The sequence below is a fragment of the Prinia subflava genome, chromosome 5 (genome assembly GCF_021018805.1).
Source record: "Prinia subflava isolate CZ2003 ecotype Zambia chromosome 5, Cam_Psub_1.2, whole genome shotgun sequence".
Classification (NCBI taxonomy): domain Eukaryota; kingdom Metazoa; phylum Chordata; class Aves; order Passeriformes; family Cisticolidae; genus Prinia; species Prinia subflava.
The window spans coordinates 7,943,011-7,970,339 of record NC_086251.1 but is presented as its reverse complement, the minus strand read 5'-3'; the positions used below and the strand labels follow the sequence as shown (position 1 = coordinate 7,970,339).

General features: G+C 42.1%; 1 protein-coding gene across 1 annotated transcript in view; it reads left to right on the top strand.

Moving 5' to 3' along the window:
- Positions 1–14,587, top strand: part of SPON1 (spondin 1) — a 173,620-nt gene extending 159,033 nt beyond the window's left edge. Inside the window, exons 8-16 of the mRNA XM_063397928.1 lie at positions 3,165–3,366; positions 4,841–4,981; positions 5,313–5,388; positions 5,800–5,982; positions 6,300–6,470; positions 7,525–7,692; positions 8,548–8,712; positions 10,001–10,261; positions 10,963–14,587. Of these exons, the coding sequence (XP_063253998.1) occupies positions 3,165–3,366; positions 4,841–4,981; positions 5,313–5,388; positions 5,800–5,982; positions 6,300–6,470; positions 7,525–7,692; positions 8,548–8,712; positions 10,001–10,261; positions 10,963–11,126 (1,531 nt within the window). The 3' untranslated portion in view covers positions 11,127–14,587. The remainder of the gene's footprint in view (positions 1–3,164; positions 3,367–4,840; positions 4,982–5,312; positions 5,389–5,799; positions 5,983–6,299; positions 6,471–7,524; positions 7,693–8,547; positions 8,713–10,000; positions 10,262–10,962) is intronic.
- The last annotated feature ends 12,742 nt before the right edge of the window (positions 14,588–27,329 follow it).

The following is a 27,329-nucleotide window of genomic DNA, read 5'->3' as shown; positions in this document are numbered from 1 at the left end:
CAAGGGAAGCAGGGTTCAAGGCTCTCACCTGGCTCTTTCCTAATGGTCAGGATTTGCTCTGCAACTCTCATTTGTCACTGGTTGTAGGCGTTTGTGCAGGGGAAGGAAAAGGGACACATTTGTCTCTTGCAGAAAATTCACAAGTTATTTACGCTTTAGGATTTCCTGTGGGCTTTACCAGACATGCTCAACCTGGTGCAGAAGAACACTTTCTAAAATTTTTAAAGAGAAAAAAGATGATCCAAATCCTCTTTTATCCAAAGTATTGACAATACAAAAATGAAAAAAAATGGGGTTGGAGCATACATTTTTGTGCAGGTTTCCTTCATGGAGATTCACAGTGCAGTCTCTGGGCATTTGAGCCATATGCATTGCTGAGGGATGCAGGAAGAATTCAGGTTCCTGCCAGCTTCATAAATCTGTCATTCATGTGCATACTGGAAACAGCTGGGATTTGTCAGATTATTAAAAAGCTAACAGCCCCCCCCCAGAGTCTTCTCTTGTATAAGCCCAGTCTGTGCCTATCCCCACTACTGGATAGAAGTTATGGGTGGTGCCTTAGGTCAGCCCATTTCCCCTCAGCTACAGCAACTCAGGAAGGACTCTGGATTTTAGATGTTGGGCAACACTAAACAACTGTTGCTCAAATTTGTATCCATACTCCTTGCACGGTATTTCTCAAATTTGGGTGCATTTGGAAAAAGTCTGCAGTGCAGTGGAGGAAGGAAGAGAACAAGCCTCTATTTTTCTATGAATTTTCACATTTCTGTCTTAACTTGTTACAGGTTAAATACAGTAAAATGGCCTTAACATTATCTATCTGCCCTAACAAAGGAGCAAAAGATAGATGATTTTTGGCAAAATGCTCTGAATTGGAAAACTATGGCAGGCTCAAATTTACTGATATTTAACACATCCAAACTCTTGGAGGCAGAGTGAATCTCACACTGAAATGTTCCTTAACAGGGTTTCAACACTGATATGGTTCTAATTTAAATACAGATGTAATGTAAATACACACATTTTTATTTATATTAATATCATGATGAATATTATGTTCTGCCATGTCTGTGTTAGACATATTTTCCATCTAAAGATGAGCTACACAAACACACATATCTCTGTTTCTTTTACAGTGTATTGCTTACCCTGTTTGAAATATAGAATTCCTATAGGGAATTCGTAGAAACCCTTAATGCAGTAAATCCTTTAGCTACTTGAAGTCAGTTAATAGGCTTTTTAAGGCTAATCATGGCTCTGTGCTTGACAAATATATCAGGATACTGCACTCACTGAGGGAAGCTGATACTGTCATTCATTATTTTATGACTTTGCATTAGACAAACTGAAATCAGACTTCCATCTCTAATGAAGAGAAAAAAAAGTAATTTGCATTTCTTTCTGGGAAAGGCAGGATTAATGACATCAAATACTTAGCAACTCTTCTACTCAGAGTCTTTAATTCAATGTGAGATAATTTACACAGTAAGAAACAACTTCTAAAGACTCTGGAACAGAAGTGGCAAGAACATTTTACACATTAGTGAATTCTTCTCAACTTGACTCTTAAAGGGGAACTAAACATGCTAACTTTTAGATATCTTGCTTTTGAAACTTCGTGATAACTACTAAAAAATCATAGGCTTTGAGCTGTTCTGGTTTTCTTAATGTACTGAGAGTGCTTTGAGACAGAAAAAAACTCCACAAATAAATACTAAATTTTCATAAGCATTTATAGGAAGAATAAACTGCTTATGACTACAGTAGAACTGTGTGCACTGTTATGCATGCATGGGTATTATTATTGGTTACCTAACTAAAATAGGAAGGACAAAGCAGACTGTAAAAACGTCTCATATTTGAAATAAATGTGGTCTTTAGCTGCTCTGAACCAGTGTATTTTGGCATAAAATTGAAAAGAAAAAGTAACCAACAAAACCTCGACTTGACTCTATTAACCCAAGTCCTGTAGCTAAAGAAAATTTGTGTTGACACCAGACCAGAATTTAGAACGGAATAAGCAATATAATATTTTTAAATAATTCTGCATTTGTTGTTGCTCATGAGAAGAATGCCACGAAGGGTTGCAGCCCTTCATCTGTGAACAGAAGCCTGCAGTCAGGGCTGGTTTTGCACAGGAATGTGGGAGCTGCTGTCAGAGCCCCGGGTGATTCAGCAGATCCCTTCCCCAGGGAATGCCTGGCCAGGGCAGGATGAACAGAGGCGTTCTCACACTGATCTGCCAAAGGCCTGGCTGAACCCTCCAGGGCTGGCAGGGCCTGCCCTTCTCTCACTTACACCAGCATTAAAACTCTATTAATGAGCTCTGTTCTGTGCACTTCCAAGAACTTTTGGCGTTAGAACTCATATTAGCTTTGGGGGCAGGGGTAAAAAGGTAACCCAGCAAATCGAGGTGTTTCTCTGCTGTTTTAGCACTAACCTTTGCAAGTGTTTTGACAGATGTTTTTATTATTATTATCCAACTGATGCCTTGGGAAGGCTGACCTGAAACAGAATGGGACAGAGCTAGAGAATAAAGTAGATACTTATTCAAAGGCCTTTAGGATACATCTTGGGTAGGACAGAGCCTGGCCAGGGCTACACCCAAGGTGGACCCAAAATGGTCACAAAATGGACAGCTGGTCATGAGGTCTCACACTTTTATAAGTTTTGTTCCATTTGCATATTGGGGTTTAATTGTCCAATTACATCTTCAGATTATGAAGTCCCGTCCTTCTTGTTCCTCCCTACAATCCACTGTTATTAATGCTGTTGGGCTGAAAGTTGTCCTTGGGTCTTCAACAGAAAAGGATTTGTTTTGTCTTCCTACCCTGTGAAGAGAGCTCAATACTCAATATGAGGCTCACAACTGCACCCCTAGGCAGCACAGAATCTGAACATGAAAGCTAAAACTTCAGCCATCACCACTAATGGATAAGCACAATTTTTGCAAGTGTTATGACGGATGTTTTTATTATTATCCCACTACTTGGGATAATAATTTTTTAAAAAAATTATGATGCCACTGCTGCAGCTCTGTATTTCCGTATCTCTCTCACCTGTTTCAGCGGAGACCTCCCTGGGTGATGCTGGAGCTCTCCGGATCCCGTTCCCTCCGGCAGCACACTCCGCTCAGCCATTAACACTCTTCCCCCGATTTGCAGGCGAGCTGCTCCCTCTGCTGAGTTTTCCGTGGATCGCCACCGGCACCTGATGTCCTTCCTCACCATGCTGGGCCCCAGCCCCGACTGGAACGTGGGGCTCTCCGCCGAGGATCTCTGCACCAAGGACTGCGGCTGGGTGCAGAAAGTCGTGCAGGATTTAATCCCCTGGGATGCTGGCACCGACAGCGGGGTCACCTATGAGGTGCGGGCACTCTCTGTAATATCTTCCAGTGTTCAAGAGTCAAATGAAATATTCTATTTTATTTGAACAAAATGCTCAAATATTAAAAAAAAAACAAACCACAAAAACCCACCTCAGAGCAGTGAAGTAGGAAGCAGTTTGATCCATGGTGATCCCGTCCATGCCTTTATACTTTCTACTCTGCTAAAAAAAACTCCTTCAAATGGAATGAAATTTGTTTAAACAGATGTTAACTACACTTCACTGTAGGTTTGCCCGAGTTCTTTCAGCATTAGCACTGACAGGATGATATCACATTCACATTACCCAGACTGATGGGATGGGTAAGGTTAGAAGGAAGCACAGGGATTCAACTGCTCCACTCTCTCTGTTTAAGCAGGGTCATCCTAGAGCAGATTAAAGTACTCTGTGCAGTTCCTAAATGTGGGAACTCTAGATGCTGAGGATTTTGGACTCTGTGCTGACAGGCACAGGACTCCTGTGAAGTCTGCACTGCATTTGACCTTAAAACAGGCTTCCAAGAATGAGTGATGGTACTGGGATCATGGGGATGTAGTTTGGATAGAATTGTGATCTCACAGGGTGAAAAACTTAGATTTGGGATTTTAGTGTATGGTGATATATGGGAGCCAAGATGGAGAACTTTTGGTGTGGATTAGTTGTCCTTTTCCACCTCTTCTTTCTTCTTCTTCACAAATTGGATGGTTTTCTGTTATTAGGGGAAATAAGTCTGCATCGCGGGTTTTGGGTGATCACAATTGGATTAGAAACATAAATAATATAGATGTCAACTGTTCATTGAATAATTGGACTTAAATAGCCTTTAATAGACACCATTTAACTCACTTTTCTGACTTGTTAGAGAGAGTTCACATCTTATCCTTAAAGATAAGGATAATTCATTTCAGAGTGAGACTTCAAAAACATCTCCTGAGTTTTATTTGCCCTAACCTTGGAGCTGAAAAGAGCCAGGAATTCCAACACTTAAATATCTCCATTAAGGAAGGCTCTGTATCCACTCTGAGCAATCTTTTCCAGGGCTTGGTCACAGCTCAGTAAAGAATTTCACATTTCTGTTCACCTGTTCTATTTATCTGTTGAATAAACACAAAGTGACCACCCCGTTCTGAGTGCCCACCCCCTTTTGTACAGACCAAAGCAGTGCCATCAGCAGCTACATCAGCTCCAGTCTGGGGCTGTTTCAATCCAATGCCAACTGTTCTGTTTGGCACAGGAAGCTTCAGCTATTTCTTATAACAAAGCAGAACAAAAGCAACAACAACAAAACCAAAAAAACCAAAAAACCCCACAAAAACAAAACAAATCCTCATACCAATAAGTATGAATGTACCAAGTTCACCTTACATCGGAATTTTGCAGTTTAGAATTTCAGAGAAGTTTTACTTTCTGCAGATTAATTGTATTATTAACTATTAGTTTCTTTTATAACACTTTTTTTTCTCTTTGATTGCAGTCTCCTAACAAACCTACGGTGCCTCAGGAGAAGATCAGACCTCTCACGAGCTTAGATCATCCTCAAAGCCCATTTTATGATCCAGAAGGAGGATCTATCAAGCTGGTGGCCAGAGTTGTCATTGAGAGAATTGCACGAAAGGTAGAATATATATAAGCAAAATTCTCAACCAAGCTAAAATCCACTTCATAAGCCAAACAACCAATCAATTCCTTCTCCCTTTTCCCTCCAAACCTACACTCCTCAACCTTCCCGCAGCAAAGGTAATGGCAGAAAGAAATTTAAATTGTCTTGAGGTCTAACTTCTAATTCTGGCAATTATTGCATCTGCATATTTGGGGATTTTCTTTATGCATGCCTGGGAATTTGAGGAGAAGAAGGTGCTGCAGACACACCTTGCCTCACAATGTGTTGGTTTAACCCCTCATGGACGAGTTTCCTCTCTTCAGTGTTCACAATCCTTTCTTTGCAGGGGGAGCAGTGCAATATCGTTCCTGATAACATTGATGATATTGTGGCAGACCTAGCACCGGAGGAAAAAGAGGAAGGTACGTTTGAGATGAGTTTGTGCATTACTAATAATTAATATTTTGCTCTATTCCCTGCTGTCATTTCCAGAAAAAGTACAAAACTGACTTAGCAGCAAAAATTCTACTCAGTGTCAAACAGTGATTTAGATTTTTATCTCTTCTGGTTTCTTCTATTAGCCTTCCCTTGTACAGAAAAGAAATACCTAGGAGATGACAATAACAATGCAGGCAATAAAAGAGAGAAGACTTTTGGGTTTCAAATATTTATTTTTTTTTAAGAAACCCTTTTTTCTTCAGGGCTAAAATGGAGAGGATAGAATGCAGAAGGAAAAAAAGTATTCTCTTGGAATCTAAAGTAATCATCAGCCAAGAAAAGGGAAGAAAATGGAAAACCATTTTTAACATTCAATGCCTTTCCTCACTTTTCAGATGATACCCCTGAGACTTGCATATACTCAAACTGGTCCCCATGGTCAGCCTGCAGCTCCTCTACCTGTGAGAAGGGCAAGAGGATGAGGCAGAGAATGCTTAAAGCTCAGCTGGACCTCAGTGTGCCCTGCCCAGACACCCAAGACTTTCAGCCCTGCATGGGTCCGGGCTGCAGCGATGAAGGTAACCAGGAATGGAAGGTGGAAGAGAAGACCTTGGAATACCTTGTAGAGTTTACTTTTTCTTTAAAGTTCTCAGGGGTGGTGGTTGCTCTTGAAGGGCTTGAGCTGTGGCTAAGAGAAAATTTCTGGAGAACAGGAACGGAAGCTGTCTGTGGTGAATTCTGCATCTCAGCTGTGTCAGGGCATGAAGTACACGAGGGATAAAGGAGAGGAGGGAAGGGTGCAGTGCAGGAGAGGAGAGCTGAAAGGCAGCATGAAGGGGATGCTGCACACAGCAGTTCTGTCAGTCCCCACAGCTGGACACTCTCTGTGTTTCAGATGGCTCCACCTGCATGATGTCTGACTGGATTACGTGGTCCCCCTGCAGCGTCTCCTGCGGGATGGGAACCAGATCCAGGGAGAGATACGTGAAACAATTCCCCGAGGATGGCTCCATGTGCAAAGTGCCTACTGAGGAGACTGAGAAGTGTATTGTAAATGAGGAATGCTGTAAGTTTTTGTTCAGGTTCATGAAATTCAGCCAATGGCAGGAGCACTGCCCAAATCTTTTTTTATATGAGTATTACTGGGGTCCCACAGAGCTCCATCTTAGGCCTTGTGCTCTTCAATACCTTAATAAATGACTTGGATGAAAGATTGGAAGAGGTACTAAACAAATTCCCAGATGATCCAAAACTGAGAGGAGCTGCTGACTCCTTCAAAAGCAGGGAGGCCCTGCAGAGAGACTTCAACAAATTAAAGAACTGGGCAATCACCAACCACATGAAGTGCAACAAGGGAAAGTGCCAGGTTCTGCACCTGGGATGGGGCAACACTGCATGTAGAGAGACTGGGGAATGAGAGGCTGGAAAACCATGCCAGGGAAAGGAACCTGGGGGTACTTGGCAAGCTGAAGACGAGCCAGCAGTGCCCTGGGGCCAGGAGGGCCAGCCCTGCCCTGGGGGCACCAGGCACAGCATCCCCAGCTGGGCAAGGGAGGGGATTGTCCTGCTCTGCTCTGAGCTGGGGCGGCCTCAACTCGAGTGCTGGGGCAGTTTTGGGTACCACAACATAAAAAAAAATTAAGCCATTAGAGAGTGTCCAAAGGAGGCCACGAGGAAGATGAAGGGCCTGGAAGGGAAGCCCTGTGAGGAGCAGCTGAGGGCACTGGGTCTGCTCAGCCTGGAGGAGAGGAGACTGAGGTCAGACCTCACTGCAGTTACAAATCCCCGGTGAGGGGAAGAGCAGGGGCGGGCACTCATCTCTGCTCTGTGGTGACAGTGACAGGACATGAGGGAATGGCCTGAAGTTGTGTCAGGGGAGGTTTAGGTTGAATATCAGAAAGAAATTGGGCACTGAAACAGGGTCCCCAGGGAAGTGTTCACAACACCAAGCCTGTCAGAGTTCAAGAGGCATTTGGACAACGCTCTCAGGGACATGGTGTGACTGTTGGGGGTGACCCTGTGCAGGGCCAGGAGTTGGACCTGACGCCCCTTGGGGGTCCCTTCCCACCCAGCTGATCCTGTGATAGCCATGAACAATTTTCTGTGTCCACTTTGAACAGCTCCCAGCAGCTGCCTTGTCACTGAGTGGGGCGAGTGGGACGAATGCAGTGCCAGCTGTGGCACGGGGATGAAGAGACGGCACAGGATGATCAAGATGACCCCTGCTGATGGATCCATGTGCAAGGCAGAAACCACCGAGGCAGAGAAGTGCATGATGCCCGAGTGCCGTGAGTGTCCGGGAGCTGCTCTCTCCCCTGCTCTGAAACAAACAGCACTTCTGGCACATTGCCACACAAAGCACACAGCTAAGCCAGGAGCAATGCTGCTTTTCCTTGTCCTCCTTAAAAACAGGAAAAAAATCTTAGGGATTGTGCACTGAGTAGCACACTCACTATCAATAAGAAATGTTCAGTGGTAGCCTGCTGCTGCATGACCCACACAGTGCTGTGTGTATCAGCAAGCCATACCCAAACAACTCTTAAGTTATGCAATATGAGGTATATTTAACCATAAAGCTAGAATAAAACAAATAAAAGAGTGCCCTCCCCTTTGAACCCATGGAAAGTTCAGAAATTGAGGTGTTTCTTTTGTGCAGTCAGCCACACCCTTACTGTCACTATTAATTTCTTAGGAATTGTTAAATTTTAATCAGAGATAAATTTTAAAATTTTGTTTGATAGATTAAATATGGAAGTTTCACTTTTTAGACTAAATTAAGTTGACTTCCAGTTTGGTTCACTGCAACAACCTTTTCTTTTTCTATTTTTACAGGAGTTAGGATTGAAACATAGCCCCTTAAACCGTTTATTCCCTAGATACACTGAGAGCCAGTAGATATGACTCAGATACAGAAAAAGAGCAAAGATATTTAAATCAAGCAAACCTTTCAATTTAATATAAAGTCCTCTGAGCTTCTTCAGCAGCACCGTTCAGCTTGTGAAAAGAAAGTATAATTGGCTGATGACAGATAAAACGTAGCACATTTTCCACCTGTATTATTTTCAAAATGTATACCTTCATAATTTATTTATAATAAGAAGTTGTAAATAAGAAGAATTCATTACCTTTTTATTTCCCACCAGATACCATCCCCTGCCTGCTGTCTCCCTGGTCTGAGTGGAGTGACTGCAGTGTAACCTGTGGGAAGGGCATGAGAACCCGGCAGAGGATGCTGAAATCTGCTGCTGAGCTGGGAGACTGCAACGAGGAGCTGGAACAAGCAGAGAAATGCATGCTGCCAGAATGCCGTGAGTTTGGAGAATTCCCTGGGAACAGGAGGCTAACTGTGGCAAAATCTGTGGATCAAACCTCTATCACCACTTCTTAGCTTCACTTCTTAGATAGGCAGGGTATCAAGTGTGCATAGCTAAAAAATATTATTATTATTATTATTATTATTATTATCATTATTATTATTATTATTATTATACACTTTTAGCAGCTGAGAGCTGAAATATGACCGTGTCTTAAATTCAGCTTTGCCCCACTTTACCCCATGATAATTCCCAACATTTCTGTGGGAGTACAGCTCTGCATGTTGAACACACCACAGCTACAGGCAGCTCCCCAGTAGGCAATAAATGAGAATTATAAAATGTGGTTGATCACTCAAATGCAGACCATGTGCCAAGAAAGAAAGAAAGAAAGAAAACTGAAATCACCTGTGTGATTCTTTTAGCTCAGAAAGAAACACAAAAGAGGCTTTCTCCACCTTTGATACACCTCTGAGTGATACCACTTTGCATCCTGCCACTGGATGGTGTGGAGGCAGCTGCAGAGATATTTTTTTACCTTACTCCATTAAAATCCCCCACTTCTTGAGCAGAGCAAATTTCTAGTTGCTTTTCCATCTTTGTGAGGTGTGATAGCCTAAGGCACTGCTGAATGAATGAGATATGATTGCTTTTAGCATCCTGTTGCCAGCTGGGTTATGAGGGTTTATAACAAATTACATTATTTTTACAGAAAGTATTGGTTAAAAAGGCTTTTACACTGTAATTGCTCATTCAGCTTTTCTTAAATAATAATGTGAAATATCATTTTGATTATTATTCACTGGGGCTGTAAGTGTTAAGCAGTGTTGAAAGATGAAAACTTTTAAGATATAATGGTATTAGTGAATATGGCTTATTGCATAACACTGCCAGCAAAGCAAGGCTCATATCTCAGAGGTAGCAAATTCTTTTTAAATATAACTCAATTTTCAACAGCTTTTCATTACAAAACAGACAGATGGGTGGGAAAATTGAAGAAGGCACAGGAGAATTATTTATATGTTCTTTGTAATTTTAGTGATCTGCCAGCACCACTCTTGAAGAAGAAATGGAAGAGCGTGTCAAATAACACTTCTGCTAGAAATGGACTCAGAAAATTCTGACATGCAGCCTCCAAACAATTTCTGGGGAGATTGGAGGCCTAACTAGAGTTCATGTAGCTGGGGTGTGGAGGTTCATCATGCACGCCTGTGTGTTTCTTGTCCCCGTGTTTAGGCCTCATGGATTTTGTGTCATTTTTTGTGCTCCCTGTTCCCTGCAGCCATCGACTGTGAGCTGACGGAGTGGTCCCAGTGGTCCGAGTGCAACACCTCCTGTGGCAAGGGCCACATGATCAGGACCAGGATGATTAAAATTGAGCCCCAGTTTGGGGGCACAGCCTGCCCCGAGACCGTCCAGCGTACGAAATGCAGAGTGAGGAAGTGCCTGAGGGGGGCAGGGATGGAAAAAAGGCGCTGGAAGGAGGCCCGGGAGAAGAGGAGAAGTGAAGCAAAGAAGAATTTAGATAGTGAGCAATATCCAGGTGAGTGTGAAACCACTTTCAGTTTGTTCATGGCCTTTTCTGCATGGCAGGAGTCTGCGAGCAGCTCCACCACATTCTGTGAGAGCATCTGCAGCGCTTCCATCAGGGGGAAATTTCAGCCATGCAACAGAGCACAGCCACTTCCAGCCCTTGCCCATCACCAAAAACACCCAGCCTAAGCTGAGGGCACCACATCTGTCCATGTCCCAGCACTAAAAATGTTTCAGCTACTCCACACAAGTGTGAAAAAGTTTAAACCTCACACCTGGCAAAGGACTGACTGCAGTGGTAATCTTTACACTCAGTTAGCTTCAAACATTTAAAATATTTGTTCCTGGATCTGATGATTGAATTTGAAAACTGAACTAATTTCCACCTCAGTAGTCTGATCAGACCCAGGCTGCCCCAACAGATCTGCTCAAACTGCTTTTCCAGTGGGGGACAGTGACATCAGGTACTGATTCCTCAAATCAACAAAACATATCTTGTGGTATAATTAACATTATCTGGATAGGAATTACTGCTAACTTGTGGCTCATGCTTGTCTGACATTTAACAATTTCATAATTTTATCTGTCTTTTGCAATGTAGATATTAAATTTCTTTTTACTGTTTCCAATGTTTGACAAATGCAACCTGATTATACCTAGTGGGGGTTTCTACTACTAAAAACTTAATCAAATCACTTTTTTTTTTTCCAGTTTGTAGGCTGAAACCATGGACTTCTTGGACAGAATGCTCTACCCTCTGTGGAGGTGGAATTCAGGAGCGCTACATGATGGTAAAGAAGAGGTCCAAAAGCACTCAGTTTACCAGCTGCAAAGACAAAAAGGAGCTAAGAGCATGTAATGTCCATCCTTGTTAACAAAACACAAGGTTCCAAGTGATGCACTCTGAGCTAAATGGAAAGTCAACCTTGGTTTGTTTTTTTAGAACAACAACAACAACAAAATATAAAGTGTATATTAGTTTTCGTTTTTGCAGTGTGGTTTGCTTTTTAGTCTTGCTGGTGCAAGAAAAATATTTTATAAATATTTCCTCACAGATTTATGCTGAGAGTAAGTCTTTGGTACTCCAGCCAGCCCTTAATGCATAAAAATAGGAAAGTCATGGTGAGTTACTTAACTAAAATACAGACACATCCGTGGACATGGAATAGCCATACAGAAATAGCACTTGTGAAGACATGGGATGCATGCATATTAACAAAACTAAATTAAAGTGACAAAGTTTTATCTGTGGGAGGATTTCTCTCTAGATTTGAAAATCCAAAGCAGTGCCTCTGTCATTACACAACTATGCCAAGGAGTAATTTCAGTAATGCTGGTTCAATAATATTAAAGGTGCATGTTTATCTTTTTACACTATTAGGTTAAGCTGATAGTGTTTATTATTATAATAATAATTCTAAACACTTCTCTTCACATGGATGCTGTGGCCCATGCAAGAAGGTCTTTTTTCTTCAAAACTTAAAAAGGAAATAATTTTTTGCAGCTCGATAGTGATGTCTGACCACCACACAATCACAGTCAAGACAGCACATAAAGAAAACATGCAAATATCATAATATGTGTACAGTCCATACTGGGTCTATCCATTGCCTTTCCAAATGGACACAGAACTAGTAGAAATTGGTCCAGAGTTTTACAGCAGCTGTGCCACAGGATGTCTTCCACATGAGAGACACTACAAAATTATTCACAGGTGCAAAAATGGTAGAGAAAAGGTGAGCCAGGCTCTCATGCATCCCCTAAAACTGAAATGAGCCTCTGAAAGGAAACAATGACAGTCTTAAAAAAAAAGTGATTATAGATTGGCACAAGAATATATTTTACAGCAGTGTCATTTAAGTCTTTTTTTACTCAGAATATAGGGTAATCTAAAAATTACTACGTTTGTGAGCATTACCCATTTGTGGATATCCTAGCCAGGTTAAATGCCTTCCCTGACTACTTAAGTGATTAAAAAACTGCCTGAGATTAGAAAATACCTTCTTCTAATTGCTATTTTACCCCATCTCCTGCAGAATTTACCTCTCATCCCTACACTGAGTCAGGTATGATCAGGGAAACCCTTGGGCCCCGCTTGCTATTGAAATACAAAGTTTTCCTGTAATTTTATTTTCCTGTAATAATCTTACAGGAGGAAGGGAAGGTGGTGGGTTACCTTTTGGTCCAGGCAGGGCAGCATACCCCTGTGTCTCTGCAGAAGTAAGAACAAAGCACTGAAAATAAAGATTCTTGATGCTGACTTCTATGCTTGAGAGAAATGAATGGAGATAATTTTTTTAATGGCCTCTAAGTCAGCCTTAAGTGATTTGTTCACTTCCTTAACACTTGGTCACTACCCTGAGGTTTTAAATATTGCTGTGCACCACAGCCCTCTGAGCTGTTCATCTTCCCTGCCACCACCACCCTGGGGATGCTCTGAACAGGCTGGAGGGGCTGGTGGCACTGATTGTGAGGCTGCTCATCAGCATTTCTGCACTGAACACTGCAAGGGCTGCTCAGGACTTCCACAGCTGTCACATCCCAGCCCCTCCCGAGGTATTTCACTGCTTCCTGCACATTTGGGATGAGGGAAAGACCAGGGAAATAATGGAACCAACGGCAGTGTGAGCCCTTTTCTGCTGCTGCTAAACGAAATGGGTGCACGCCCACAGCCAACCAAACCAGGAGAAAAAAGGAATGCAACAAGGTTTAATGCTAAAACCAAACATTCTTCTTTTTGCACAGCTTGGCTCACTTAATAATACTAATTCAGATAGTTTGCCTCCTTGTGCCTGTTCAAAAGTCATGCAGTTTGTGTCTACAGCACTGCCATTACAGCACAGCAGTAAGACTGTCCCTCACTAATGATTTAGGACCTTACATTTCACTTTTATGACCAAGAAAACTCAATTTAAAAATACCAGTAGAAGGATAGAGGTACTGGAGGAGTGATTAGCTGAGCATATTTTGGGTGAGGCAACTGCAGAGAAAGGCCACAATGATCAGTGCCAGGGTCTCAGCCAGGGCAGAGCCACATCTCCGGCTGAGCTGGTACAGGGTGTCCCAGCTGAGGCCATTCACTCAGAAAAGTAATCCTGGGCCATGAAATGTGTGGCAGAGTGCTTTTAAAGGCTTTGAAGGATCTGTGAGCCTGGGGCAGAGGGAGCAGAAGTTGTTTCTCCTGAATGGAAAAAATTTGCTGAGTTCAGGAACCAGATTTATCTCATCAAGCCTTACCACTTGTTCAAGATTATCTTGCTTGTTTCAGTAAATAATCAATTAAACCCCGTGTTGTATTTCCATTTTCACATTTGTTCCAGTTCATCAAGCTGTTTTGTGTACTAAATACTCCCTTTGCCAAAGGCCACATAGTCCAAATACACTTATGGAAAACGTACAACACCTTTCTGAACACGCCCACAAAATTGTCCATTAAAACAATCTGGCATTCCTTTCTCTGTGCTGCTTACTAATTTGATTCACCACATCCCTATTTTCTTTCCCTCTTAGAAGGCTGTTCAGTGTGAGCTCCAGTCATTTCTCTTAGGCTCATTGAAGTTCCGAATGTTGCAAATCACTTTTTTCCCCACCTTGTTGATAGATGAAATGACAAGATAATTGCATCGGGTCAGAAATGTGTGACCACTCCTGCTTAGGTTCAGCTCTTCACACTTGTTTTTCTGTTGAAGCATTTTACAGATCACTTGTCTTTCTTCTAACTTGATACATAAGAGAAACATTTAGGCTCGTTACATTTTGTAAAAAAACCAAAAAAACACAAACAAAAACAAATGGAGGAAAAAAAAGGAGGTTGATTTTCTATTCAGGAAAAAAAAAAAGCTCTGATATACAATATGTAGAAGTCTTGCATTGTTACTGTAAACTTTCTAGTAGTGTAATAGGCACTGGTTATCAGTCAATAAAAAGAGGAACTGTTATTGTTCTGATGTCCTGAATAATCCTGCTGAACTCAAAGCACAGATGTCACACCCGTTTTGTAGACCTCAACTACCAGATCTTAGCATTGTGCATACTTTTTTTTCTAATATACAAATGATAGAATCGTTACACATAATAAAAAAGAGAAGTTAGGGGCTTAACAAATGTACAGTAGTACTCTGTTCATGTGACATGAGTTAAACAAAGTTTTGTTTGATTGCATTTTTAGATTTCCTTTGTTGTTTTTGTTTGCTGTGAAATTATGGAAAAGCTACCATGAACATTTCTTACCAAAGTCTTGTGTAGATGTTTTGTAGCTGTCTGCCTAACACATTATATTATTATTATTATTATGATTATTGTTATTATTTTGGAATAAATACTTCTTTACTATGAATTTTACACTTGTATGAGATTCTGTTCGACTTATGTACACCAAAAAACCATTTATTAATATAAGTCAAGTCATGTTCCTATTTACATTTTACTATTATTCAAGGTAATAGGATATCAGGAGTGAGTGGATTTTCCTAAACCAGTCTTTCTTTCTACTTGGAAGTTGTTTGCATCAAGGTCTTTGTCAAACAGTTTGCTGGTTTTTTTGAAATCACTGGGTGATTTAGTCACATCACATAATGTATTTGTGCATTACTCTCTTGTGGGTTTTGTCGTTGTTGTCGGTTTTTAATAAAAGAGAAACTATTTAAAACAACACATTTTAAAGCCTGGTGGTACATGAAAGGAAAAATCGTTAAAAATAAGCTCTCAAAAAGTCTGAGATTTTGAGAAACTTTCAACTGGTCTTTTGTGCTACTGGAAAATTGTTTTGGGACACTGTGGGTTGGCATGTGCCACTGAAAACCACCCAGAAACCATGGAGGTGAGGGGGGCACACAGCAATGCTGCTGCTCTGGGAATCCAACTCTCTGTAACATCTGCAGCCAGCTAAAAGTGACCAGTGTGTCACAAAAACCCCTCCATCCTAAAACTGAAGTGCAACCAGGCTGAGAGGAGGCTGGAGATAGGAACTGAAATACGCTAAAAACCCTAAACCTCTCCCTACCACGTTTAAGGCACTTAGCGTGCCACAATTTGATTTCTCCACAATCAAAGCCATCTAATATTTTTGCAGTAACACAACCACAGGACTGAGCCACTTGTGTGTGTTGTGCAAAGCACAGCAGTTCTCTTGAGCTGAGGGATAGTGGGCTCTGCCCCCCTGCTTTCCAAAGGACAGAACTGTTTGTGCCATGGCTGCTGGCCACATTACCTGCTCAGCAGGCAATGACATCTTCACACGGGCTGCAGGGTCCTCATGCACCTAAAGGGTTAATGCTGGGAGCTCTGCATCCTCCTCTTCCTCACTGAGGCCCTCAGCAGCCTCAGTTACTCTGCCATCAGTAATAAACTTGCAAACACTGGGCCAGGAGAGCCCTCCCTCTCTGTGTAAGTGCCACATTTGCATTGCAGGGAGCAGAAGTTAAGCCTGTCATAACTCATAGTTTGTTTCCTTTTCATGGCAGGGTATTTTGGGGTAGGTCTTTTAAATTATAGATTTTATACACATTTCAAAAAAAAGACCAAGAGCCTTAAACCCTCACCCACTGTGGCCCAAGTGCAAAAAGCACCCCAAAGCAGCTTGGTGTGTACCAAACCAGCTGTACCTAAAGTGCCTTTTTATCTGAAAAAGTGAGAGAGAGCACCTGCATATGAAGCCAAAGATGGCTCTGTCACAGAACCTTTCCAAGCTATGCTCTCCTTCCCACTGATGCTGCCAAAAATATTGTGATATTACAAGGAGAATATCCAGGAGCAGCCAGAGGCACTTCAACAAAGTCTCCTCAAGGAACCTCCCTAAGATGGCAGCTAACGAGGCTGGGGTCAGGATTTACACTTTTTCATAAGCCTTGAGCCAGGGGAGCTGGGCCAACAGCTGATAAAAACATAAATAACAGATCCCACACTTCACCTGTAAACCTCGAGGTATCACATATCACTTTATCCACATAAGTCAGAAGTTAAAAGGGTAAAAAAAGAAGTTTTTTACTTACAGTATCCTTAAGACCACTGGGGCAGTTAGGGAACCAAAGCAGTGTCTAGGAAACACAGAGTTAGATTATAAGTAAAAAAATTTGGAAATGGTCTATGTCATGATTTCAAAGTGCATAAAAGGTTATGAATAGTAAAATATAATTTTATAGTGCTTGCATAAAAAGGTGTACAGAAAACAGGGTGCACAAGTATAAAAACAGTGTTCCCAGAGCAAACAAGCAGCTGTACTATTTAAAAAATCAGAATATTTGCAGTCATTCTCAAATGTCTTCACTGAAGGAAAAGAAACTTTTGTCAATTTAATCTACTTGCAAACATATAGTTCTATACTTTTTTTGCTACGTTTCAGCTTCCAGTTTACACGCACCTTAAAGGTCAGGAATGAGGATAAATGTCTGCAAACAGTTCATTCCTGGAGTACACAGCAGTGTGCAGAGAGGAACCAATGCATCCGCACACAAAAAGACCTGAAATGTCTTTACTGGAGGAATAAAAGGACATCCCACTAGATGGCACTGGAAACCAACACACAGAGCTGTGTTTGGTTTTTAAAACAAAACAAAACAAAACAAAACAAAAACAACAAAAACAAAACAAAACAAAAACAAACAAACAAAAAAACCACACCAACCACAACACACAAAAACAACCCACAACCAAAAACAAACTAAAACCAAACTAACAAAATATAAACCCGAAGTAAGCAACCGAGCCCATGTGCAGAGTATCAGGGTGGGAAGGGACTCTCAGACCCTAAATTAACATTTTTCTCCCGAAGATGCCCACTCCCTGCTACCCCCAAGGGCATCTCCCTGCAGCCAGGCCAGGCACCTGGCAGGGAGGCTGGAACCCTGTCCCAGCCCTCCTGAGTTAGCTCAGGGATGCTCGGGGGTGCAGATCAGCTGGGAAGGGCTAACAGGGGGCAGGGAAACGAGCTACAGGGACACGCTGGTTTTCTCTGCCCTTGAAGCCACACCTGCCCACTCCTCTTCCAGCCAGGCATCCTTACCTTGCCCTACAGGGAAAAAATAGTGATTTTATCGACCTTTAGAAGCAGAAATCCTTCAGCCCAGGCAGAAGGAGAGAAGATGCCCAGGATTTCAAACACTCCTGGAGAGAAGGTTTGAAGACACCCTCCCTGAGTTTTTGTGCCAGGATGAAGCATCCTGTGACCCAGCAGAGCTGGGGGCTGGAGCCAGGATTCCCGAGGGCTGGAAGGGAGGAAAACACCTTGGCTGAAGCCAGGGTTAGAATTACAGATGGGATTTTAAGACTACTGTGACTCAGAAGTCACTCTGGTGCCTAGTTTCTTCTCAGGCAAGGTTTTCTACAGTGAGACAGTAAAGCACCTGTTATAGTTGTGGTGACATTGTTTTATCTCCTGATATTGTATAAAGATAAGCATTTTTGAGATGGAAACTGTTTAGAACTGCTAAGAAAGCTGAACAACTTGCTACAGCCTGTGCACAGAAATGCAGCCCCAGCCTCTGCTTAATTTGAGTGCAATGGGCAGCTCCATCACACAGAGTTCTCCTACCTACACAAATCTCTTCTGTACTCAGATAAACGCAGAACTTACAGGTCTGGAAAGTTTTTGTTTACTTTTTTTTTTCTTCTTGAAAAGCCTGTAGGAAACATTGTCTTTGTGGAGAGGCACCCAAGAGGAATTACTGTATCATATGCAACCATCCCCACACCAATAACAAAAGGCAAAGCACCTTTGCCGTTTATCGTAAATAATACAAAAAATAAGAAATTCTGCAATTCTTATTTTATCCAGGCCGTGTCCAGAGCCATTTCCCAAGTGATGCAGGCAGCATCAATTCCCTGCCCTCTTGTAAGCAGGACTTGCAGCACGTGTTAGGATGAATTCCACCAAAAACATCCCAGCTGGAACCAAACCACGACGGGCCAAAGGCTGGGCTGTGTCCCAGCAAGGATTTCAGCCTCATCACAGGCACTTGGTCACTATTCCCTGAAAGTTTTGTAACCCTGAACCAGAGAAGGAAAAATAAACCTTAAAAAATTAATCTTTTTGGGAGTTAAATAAAATTTAAAAAATAAATTCATATGGGAGTACCAACTTAGAAAATTTTTTGCTGCAGCTGAAATGAAAAAGTCAAAATGTATTATTTAGTTTCACACAAGCTGACTATTTCAAACCAGCTTTTTCTCTTTATTTCCACAAAAGTATGTTTAAAAATTAGAATGTTCTTACAAGTCAAGAAGAAAGCAGCCTTGTCTATTTTGATGTAATTTGAAAAAGGCTTCAGCATGAGTCCCCTAACAAAGCAGAACATTTCAAGCTCTTTATCAAAAAAAGATAAATTATTAAATTATTATTAATTTTTTTCTATTTTTTTCAATCAGGAAAAAACAATCACAATTTCAATTTTCAGTAAGAGCAACGGGTACTCAATATATTCCAAGTACTTGTTGACAAACTAATTCTAATTTGTAAAAAACACTGCTCTGCTAATTAAGATACAAATTTTCACTGGTGATTACCACACGCAGTACTCAGAGAATACTCCTAACATTTTTATTTCAAGAACTATTAAAAAAAGCTGATTTTCTTATTTTGGGGTTTAAAATACAAACTATAACTGCTAGCCAACTCAATGTTCCTTTAAAATAATAGATTTCTCACCAAGATTTCTTTTTTCAGTTTATATTTAGACCATTAGCTGAAAGTTTTTGGTAAGCACTGGCTTACAGAGAGCATCCCACCTGCCACATTTCTAGAAGGGTGAAGTTGTTGAAGCAGGAATTTGTGAGCAGAGCTGGACTTCCATAAATCCTTTTGTGGCCATAGGGATAACAGAATGTCTGGGAAATTGGTTTGAGTCACAGAATTTGTTTCCTTTTGTATTGCTCGAAAATGAAGTGCTGCATTTATTCTAAGCACTATTAAATAAATTTTTAAAAATTAAAAAAAATAATAATAAAAAAAAGTCTTGAGCTTGGTATTTCTATTTTCTATAATTTTAAATATATTCATAATTAAGAGTTTGCCTTCCTGAAGAAGTTTTCTCTCAGATGAATTCTTTAGATCTTTGCATTTCTGGCGTGACCAAACTTGGACAACTCAGTTGTACCTGTCAAGATGCACCATCTGTGTGTCTGATCCATTCCAGGAAAAAATTAATTTCAATTCAGACCTTGAATCCCTTCAAGTAACAGCTTGAGGCTGTTTCCAGAGGAGAGATGTGCAGACAAACCCCAGGGCCTGGGTGTGCAGCCCGGGCTGGAGCCCCCAGGAGCTGCTGCAGCGCGGCTGCAGGTGGCAGCACCAGAGCAGGTTTGCAGCACAGGATGCTCTGCTCCTCCCCAGCCTCCCACGCTCCACCAGAGGCTCAGGCAGTGCTGGGAGATGAGCGGCAGCAGGCAGAGCTCCCCATGAAACAGCAGAGCCCTTTGGGCATCGATGTTTTTGGGCTCAGCCATGCAAACCCAGGCACGCCGGGCACAGCGGGTGGAAGGGACGGTGCTGAAGGTGACGGAGCTCGAGGCAGGGCAGCCCTTCAGGCCCTGCTGGCCTCAGCTCTGACTTGGAACTGACTCCTTGCACGTTCTAAAGTGCCACCATCCCTCGAGAGCAAGGTTTCTCTTTTAATTAAGACAGCCCTCTGCAGCAAAGTCACTTTGGTGCAGATCCGGAAAAGAACCCGAACTGTTAAAGCCATCGGAGTTGTCACGCCTAAGCTTTAGGTGTGTGGCCACAGAACACCCCTGCAACAACAGTTCAGGCACCTGAAACCTCTTGCTGAGCATTTTGGAAGAGCCAGGCCTCCCAGAAAGGATCCCTTAAACAACAGCAGGAAATTGATTGCTCAGCCCTCAGTTTTCAAACTGCTCCTTTGGGTCTATCCCTGAGCTACTCCTGCTGGCGTGAAGGGATTATGTTGGAGCAACTGGGACCTGGGTGACAGAACAACAGAAAAGGCAGAGCAAAGCACAGTGTCAGCAGAGCAAACTTTCCCTGTGACAGAACACAACCTGCTCCCCCTTCCCTCCCCTCAAATCCAGTAACACCAGAACGTGACAAAAGCAAGAACTAGGTTGCTATGACTACTATAAATTAACACCAACACTTTCTCCTTAACACTTTCCCTCTTCAAAATCTAGTTTCTGATCGTACAAGCATTAATCAAAAATCTTCTGTCATGGTACCAATTTAACACACATGTAGGATTGTTCAGGTATTTCAATAATTCTTTTAGGAGAACTTGGAAACACAGAATTGTTTACGTTGGAAAAGGTCTCTCAGATCATCAGGTATTGCTTTGCTCACAATTAATTTTTACACCCCACCATGCATTCTGGCAGGCACTTGGGATTTAGCAGGGAGAATTCATTTGTAAAGGATTGTCAGCAATTTCTTTTCCCACTTTTTTTGCCTGTCAGGGAGTGGGTTGGATCAGGCATTCTTCTCTGGCATGTGGATTATGTAATAAGTCTTCACACCTTTCTTATCCACTATGTATTTCTTCAGTGTAGTAATAACATCTAAAAATCTCTGCAGGAGAGGATCCTTCCTGTAGAGGAGAGGACTGACAAAGCGAATTGGTCATACTCTCTTCCCAAAACAGGGTTAAGGTCACGCATGTTTGGAATCCTGTTAGCAAATTGCATTACATTATCTCTGTTCTGTACAATGAAATTGCAAATTAACCCCCTTTAAAAGTGGGTCAGCTCCCATCACCTAAAAGAGCAGCTCTGTGTGATCAATCTTAACGTGGTTACTGAGCAATCTGCAGAGCAGTGCTGGGCAGACACCGGCCCTGCCTCCTGCCAGGGCTCCTGCCCTGTGATTAATGGCTCTGCTGTCCCCCATTTCAGCCCTCAGAAGTTACACCTGTCCACCTCTGAGGCAGGCCGAGGCTGCAATGCACGGAAGCACTAAAAATCACCAAAAGCCAAGGGGAAAAAAAAAAAGAGGAGAAACATTCTCAGTTCTGACGGGAAAAGTAGCTGGAAGTTCCCATTTCAGACTCACTCTCTGCCACTCATATCCTTCCAGTGCTCCCAGTGTAACACTTTCCAGACATGCACAACGTTTTGTACTTCTACAACTCTGACTCTGTGCTTACCATTAAGGGTGATTTTTGCTGTTGTATTCTTATCCAATTTGCCAAGAGAACAAAATCCATTGTCTAAAATCAGACTAGGTCAGGCTGCAGTCACCCAAGTACTGGCTGGTAAATCTGTGTAATGTATGGACAGTATTTGTGTGATACTATTAATTTAAACCACGTATTTTTGCCCCATAATATTTTCTGTAGAGGTTGCTGGCTGAACCATTGTTGATTTATTGCCATATGTGAGCCACCTCCTTTGACTGCTGCCAGTGCTGCTGTTCCTCTTGACACAGAAGGCCAGCAGCAGGCTCTCAGCTGCTCAACATCTCTGTGTGCCCTTTGAGTGGGGTTTATACATGACAGTGGCTTCATTTTGGATTAAATGCAGCTGGGAATATTGTTAGTGATCAACAGAATTATGAAACAGTTCCCTCAATTGCACATCATGAAATGCTGGGTGGATAAAGAAGGCTTAATGGCCTTGACACCTCCTTGTTTTTGACTGACTACCCAGTTCACCTCACCTGGTAAAGCATTTTGGGGGGTTAAATTGGGTTTTGGACACCACTCTGGCTTAAAATGGAAGCCAAAATTGAGGGGCTGCACATTACTGTCCTGGAGCAGAACCAAGAGTCTTGAACACCTTGCTGTGGCCTCAACAACTCGTGGTAGATAGCATCCCTGATGCAGAGGAAAAATCATAAAAATGCAAAATATAACTTCCATATAAAATATAAAAGATATTGCAATATAAAAATTCCATATAAAATATAACTTCCGTATTAGCAAAAACCCAGAGCTGTTTGCTCCATCTACTCCAGCATTTACAATAACAATGGCAATGAACAATGCAAGGACAGGGGCAGGGAGGAGTTTTACCTCATAATTAAATTCTGAGGCATTATATTGTTATGCACAGCTGCAATTTGTTTTATTTTCCTGACAGAGATTATTTCCTGGTAGTTTTTTTCCAAACAGCTCACTGGCTGGTGGCTCCACATGCTGGCATTTTACAACTATAGCCACACAGAGGGCAGAAGAGCCTAAACATTCCCTGCTCCCCAAAAAGCCCTTTTAGAATAAAGAATGTGATGGTTCAGCACCGGAAAAATATTTCCTGCACAATCTCACCAAGCAAAATAATGGCTGGGTGCTTTCAAGGTAATTTCTGGTGTTTTCTCAGGCCACACTTGGGTTAATGCTCATAACTTAGTTCAGCACTTCTCCTCCATGAGTCCATGGAAGCCAAAGTGCTCAGTGACTTCAGCAAGATTTCAGTGCCTAGCAGGAAATAAAGACCATTTCTTGGGCTTTCTTTGCTCTTTCAGAAACTCTTCAGCATCCTCTCTTATTGTTTTTTGGTTTAAAATTTAAAGAAATGTTAATCAATCTCTCTGGAAGCCCTGTAAAACAGAATGTACGTCTGGCCGAAAAAGAAAAAAAAAAAAGAAAAAAAAAAAAAGAAAAAAAAAAAAAGGAAAAAAAAAAAAAAGTCAGCTGAAATTGTATAAAAACATAACATTCACGTGGCTGATACTTAACTTTTCAACAATTTCAGAATTCCTTATCTCTCCAAATTACACATTTCCCGCAGCCAAGAGATGACTAAAATGATTTAAGTGAATTTCACAACTTTGCAGATAATAACTGAGAACAGCAGGCAAAATTGCAGCACAAAAAAACCCCCAAACATTTTTCCTCCCCTCCTCAACAGGACGTCATCTCAGCAGCTTGCCACACAAACTGAGCAAACCTTCCCAGTACAAAAAAACCCAGTGTGAATCTCGTGATTTTTAAATTAAGGCATGTGAGGGGTTTGTTTTGCTTGTCTAAATCCAGTTCCATGGATTTTTCATGAAGCTCGAGTGCCCCGTGGAAAGCTCCTGCTGTAACACTGTGAGGACTTTGCCTTGTTTGTGCTGGAAAAGGGGGTTTCTACGTGCAGACAGATGCTCCTACAAGATTTATTCACAAGTATTTGGAGATAAAACATGCAGAGATTCTGTCCCCAGCCTTGCCCTCCCAGGAGGTGGTGGTGGCTCCCATCAGACCCACGAAGTTCTCCCGAAGGAGGGAGGGAGGTGGTGCTGGCACAAGCCAGGAGGCAGAAAATCCAAGGAGACAGCACATGGAGGAGGCTCAGCCTCCCAACCTGCTCTCCCCAGGACTGGGGGAAAGGGCTGGGGTTGCAGATGTCCAGATGGAGGAGGGAGAAGCTCCCATGGAGAGGCTCAGCAAAGAGCGAGGCCCCCTCATCACACAGCCCTGTGCTGAGCCCAGGATTTGAACCATCTGTGCTGGATCCCCACAGCAACAATCTCGGATTTTAGTTGGCCATGAAGTTGGAAACAGACAGCAAAAAAAGGGATGAAGTGTAACAAAAGCCAAAGAAGTGACAAAACTAATTTAAATGGCTGGGGAAAACAGCAAATGCATAATAAATATAATTTTAATATCTGCTTGCATCTGTGAATTGACAAGCAAAATCAAGGATGACTCAGATATTTTTCAAAAATTTTTACAAACTGAGCTGTTGCTCACAAATCACTTGATTTTATTTTTCTAGACATCCTTTGGTTTTGTTATTTTGTGCACACACTTCATACAGGCATGGCTTTATTTTACACAGAAGCACAACAAGGTGCCGAGCCCTCCCATGATCTGCTTCTATGCTGTGACCAGTTTTGGTGGCTACAAAAAGAGTTTTCATAATATACCCTTTAATTTGTAGCCACTGAGATTTTCTGGGAGGAGAAGGGTTATTTCTTTAATATTTTTCCAAGAGAAGGTAGGCCAGGAGAGCTTATTGCTCTTCTATATTCCCATCCTCCTCCCCAGGACATTTCATTGTCAGTGTTGGACACTTGATTTTTTTTGTTGTTCTTGGAGTTTTGGTTGGGTTTTGGGGTGTTTTTTTTGGGTTTGTTGTTGTTGTTTGGTTGGTTTTGTTTGACAGTTTAAAGGCTCCTTAACTTTAATATCACAATGAGGAAAAAGAGTTTTGGCCTCATGGCATGAATTCACTGACTCCAGTGGAAGACTAGCAAAGATCAATCTGTTCTACAGCATTCTTTAAATATATATATATATATATATATATACACACCACGTAACTTCTATATGAGTTGTAAATCCAAGGTATTGGATTCCACAAAAACCAAATTATAAAAGGAGGAATTATGTAAAACCTCATGAATCCTGATATGGGCTGTCATCCCAAGGTGGATCAGGTACAGCTTTTTTTTTTTTTGTCTGAGATTTCAAAAGTCCTATTTTTATTTGCCCACAAGGGCAACAGAAATACTTTTTGCTTCTCCTCTGGTTAAACTGTTTATTCCTGTCTTACTTCCCAGAGCTACAGCGTGCAAAAACTGGATCTTCTTCATTAAAAATCAACAGGAATTCTCCACATTAGTACCCTGCTCTTCCCTTAGAATAAAACCAGGAGAGGATTGCCACTTCACTTGAGCTGGTACTGCCTTGAGCAGCCTGGTCTGTGGAAGGTGTTCCTGCCCATGGCAGGAGGGGTGGGGCAAGGTGAATTTTAAGGTCCCTTCTAATCCAAGCCATTCCATGATTCTACTAAGAATTAGAGAACTGATACATCACCTCCATTTCTGCCTTTTGCCAGCTCTGCCAGTCCATACCCTGACATTGTCTATTTTATGAATGTGTTAAGTTGTGAGCAAATGTGAATAATTTAATGGTCCAGTGCTACAAAATCAGCCATTCATCCAAAGCAAATGGGAAATGGAAAGAAGAAGGAAGCAGAGAGAGTGTGTGGAAGGAGGTGGTGGTGATGTTCTGCTTTTAGATGATGGAACCACAACAAAAGTCAACATTTCAGGCCACCTACTCTCTGTCTCTGACCTCCCCTGTCTGACATTACCCTACATCTGTGGCAGGATGTATTTTTAAGCTGTCCTAGAATGATGTCATGCAACAACCAAACCCCTGTAAATATGGATCTTGTCGTCACCAGTGAAACAAAATTAACTTTTATACCAGACAAGAGCTTTTAACCCAGCCAGTGATGTGATCAGAGGGGAAAGGAGAGGATAAATCTTGGGCTCCTCAAATGTAACACAGCTTTAAGTGCAAATCTTGAGTGCCTTGGAAACAGGACCACAACTCACACATTACTAGAAAAAGAGCTGGGAGAAGTTTTCCCCAACCAGTATCAGCATGGAGACAGTACAATCCTGGAAATGGTAATGGGGGAGCACTAAAGGAATAGCTCATGGTTCTACCACAAAAAAGGCAGGTAAGTTATTCTTCTGCTGTCTTAAATCCTACATAAAACTTGATTCTATCCCTTTTTCTCCTGGCATATTCAGGCAGCAGTGGGTTCATCTACTTCAGTTTCCCTCATTTAAAGCAAAATTTTCTCCTCTTGCAAAGAATTCAGGTGCTGCAAGGGCAGGGGAGGAGAAGGGAAGGATTATGCTAAAGGGAATATACAAAGTTGTAAAGATTTTATTTTCATATCCATATAAGAGCATAAAACAAGCACAGGAAAACAACAGAATCTGAACCACAGCTGCTTTATGTACCTCCTGGTGGTGTTTCTCCTGTGAGAGTGGTGCTGATGTATTCCTCATCTGCTCCACAGATCATTTTAATTAAAGCATTAATAGATTTCAGACTCTCAAAGCCAGAGTGTCTCTATCCAGCCCCTGTCAAAGTCTGCATCCTCACACACACGTGCTCCCATATGTTTTGTTCAGCCCCTCATTGAATTAATCACACACAGCAGCTACTCCTGATGGCTCGTGTTCATCAGCTGCATCCACCGGGGCTGGGGAGGCACAGCCTCTCCTGCTGAGCTCAGCTGGGCCCTGCCCCTGTCCCCTGTCCCCCTCACATCCACCCTCTGCTGCCACGGGCCACCAGCAGGAGACACAGCTGCAGGGCTGAGGCACTGAGCTGCCCAGCTTTGGTGCAAGAATGGCAAATGATGGCAGCAATCTCATCTTTGCCAGAAAAGGGGATTTTGCAGCTGTCAAAAAATACCCGACTGCTCCGTCGTGTTTCCCTGGCTGTTGTTCCAAGGAAGCTCTGTTTTCTCTCCAACCCTGAAATATCTCTTGCAGTGCCACAGAAAAACAGGCTCAGATGATTATTTTGATATTTTAAAGCTCATGGGAATCCTCACATTCTGCACATTTCCCCCATTTCCCACGCAATTGGATTTTGGTGGGTGATTCATGTAAGCTGTGGCTTCAGCTTGACCCCTTTGAGTGCATCCATCATTTTGGGCAGGATCAGGAGTGATGGTGCCTCTCAAAACCTAAATAACATACTTGAATGAAACACTCATCTGTTATGTACATGTTTTCCATCCAAATAGCCTCACCTAATCGCTCATGAAAGCCTTTAGTAGAGGAAAATGATGAGATTAAACATGATACACTTGCTCCCTTCCATCTCAGAAGAACAGTATTAGCTAAAGCCATTCATTTTGTATAAAGGGATCTCTATAATGCTTCATCTGCTAAACAATTTCATTAAAATCTCCATCCCTGGTAGAAATGAGGTGCAATTTAGAGCAGCCAGAGATTTTGGCTGCCCTTATCACTACAGGGGTGCAGCAAATCCATATTTATTCATTCTAACATCAATGAGATGATCTGTATGTCACAGGACCTCCCAGGATGTGACTCATGAGGCTGAACACGTGAAGAACAAAGTGCTGTCCTCTCCCCACTGCCATTTGTCACAGCATTTGCAAAATGCTGGTACCAGGCAAGTACTGGCCAACAATAATTACGTCTGGACAAATGAAAAACCATTTCAAACAAACAGGCCCATGCCCTCACTGAATCTCAAGCCCCATAACATGGTTTGCTCTTTTGCAGACGCTGGTTTCAGAAGGCTGGAGAAGAGATGAGGCAGCTTTCATCACACCAAGCAAATTAGGGAATACTTTTCCTGCCAAACTGAGAACACGGAGGTGGAAATCTCTCTGTTGTGGTACGAACATCCAGAATTCTGGCACTACCAACA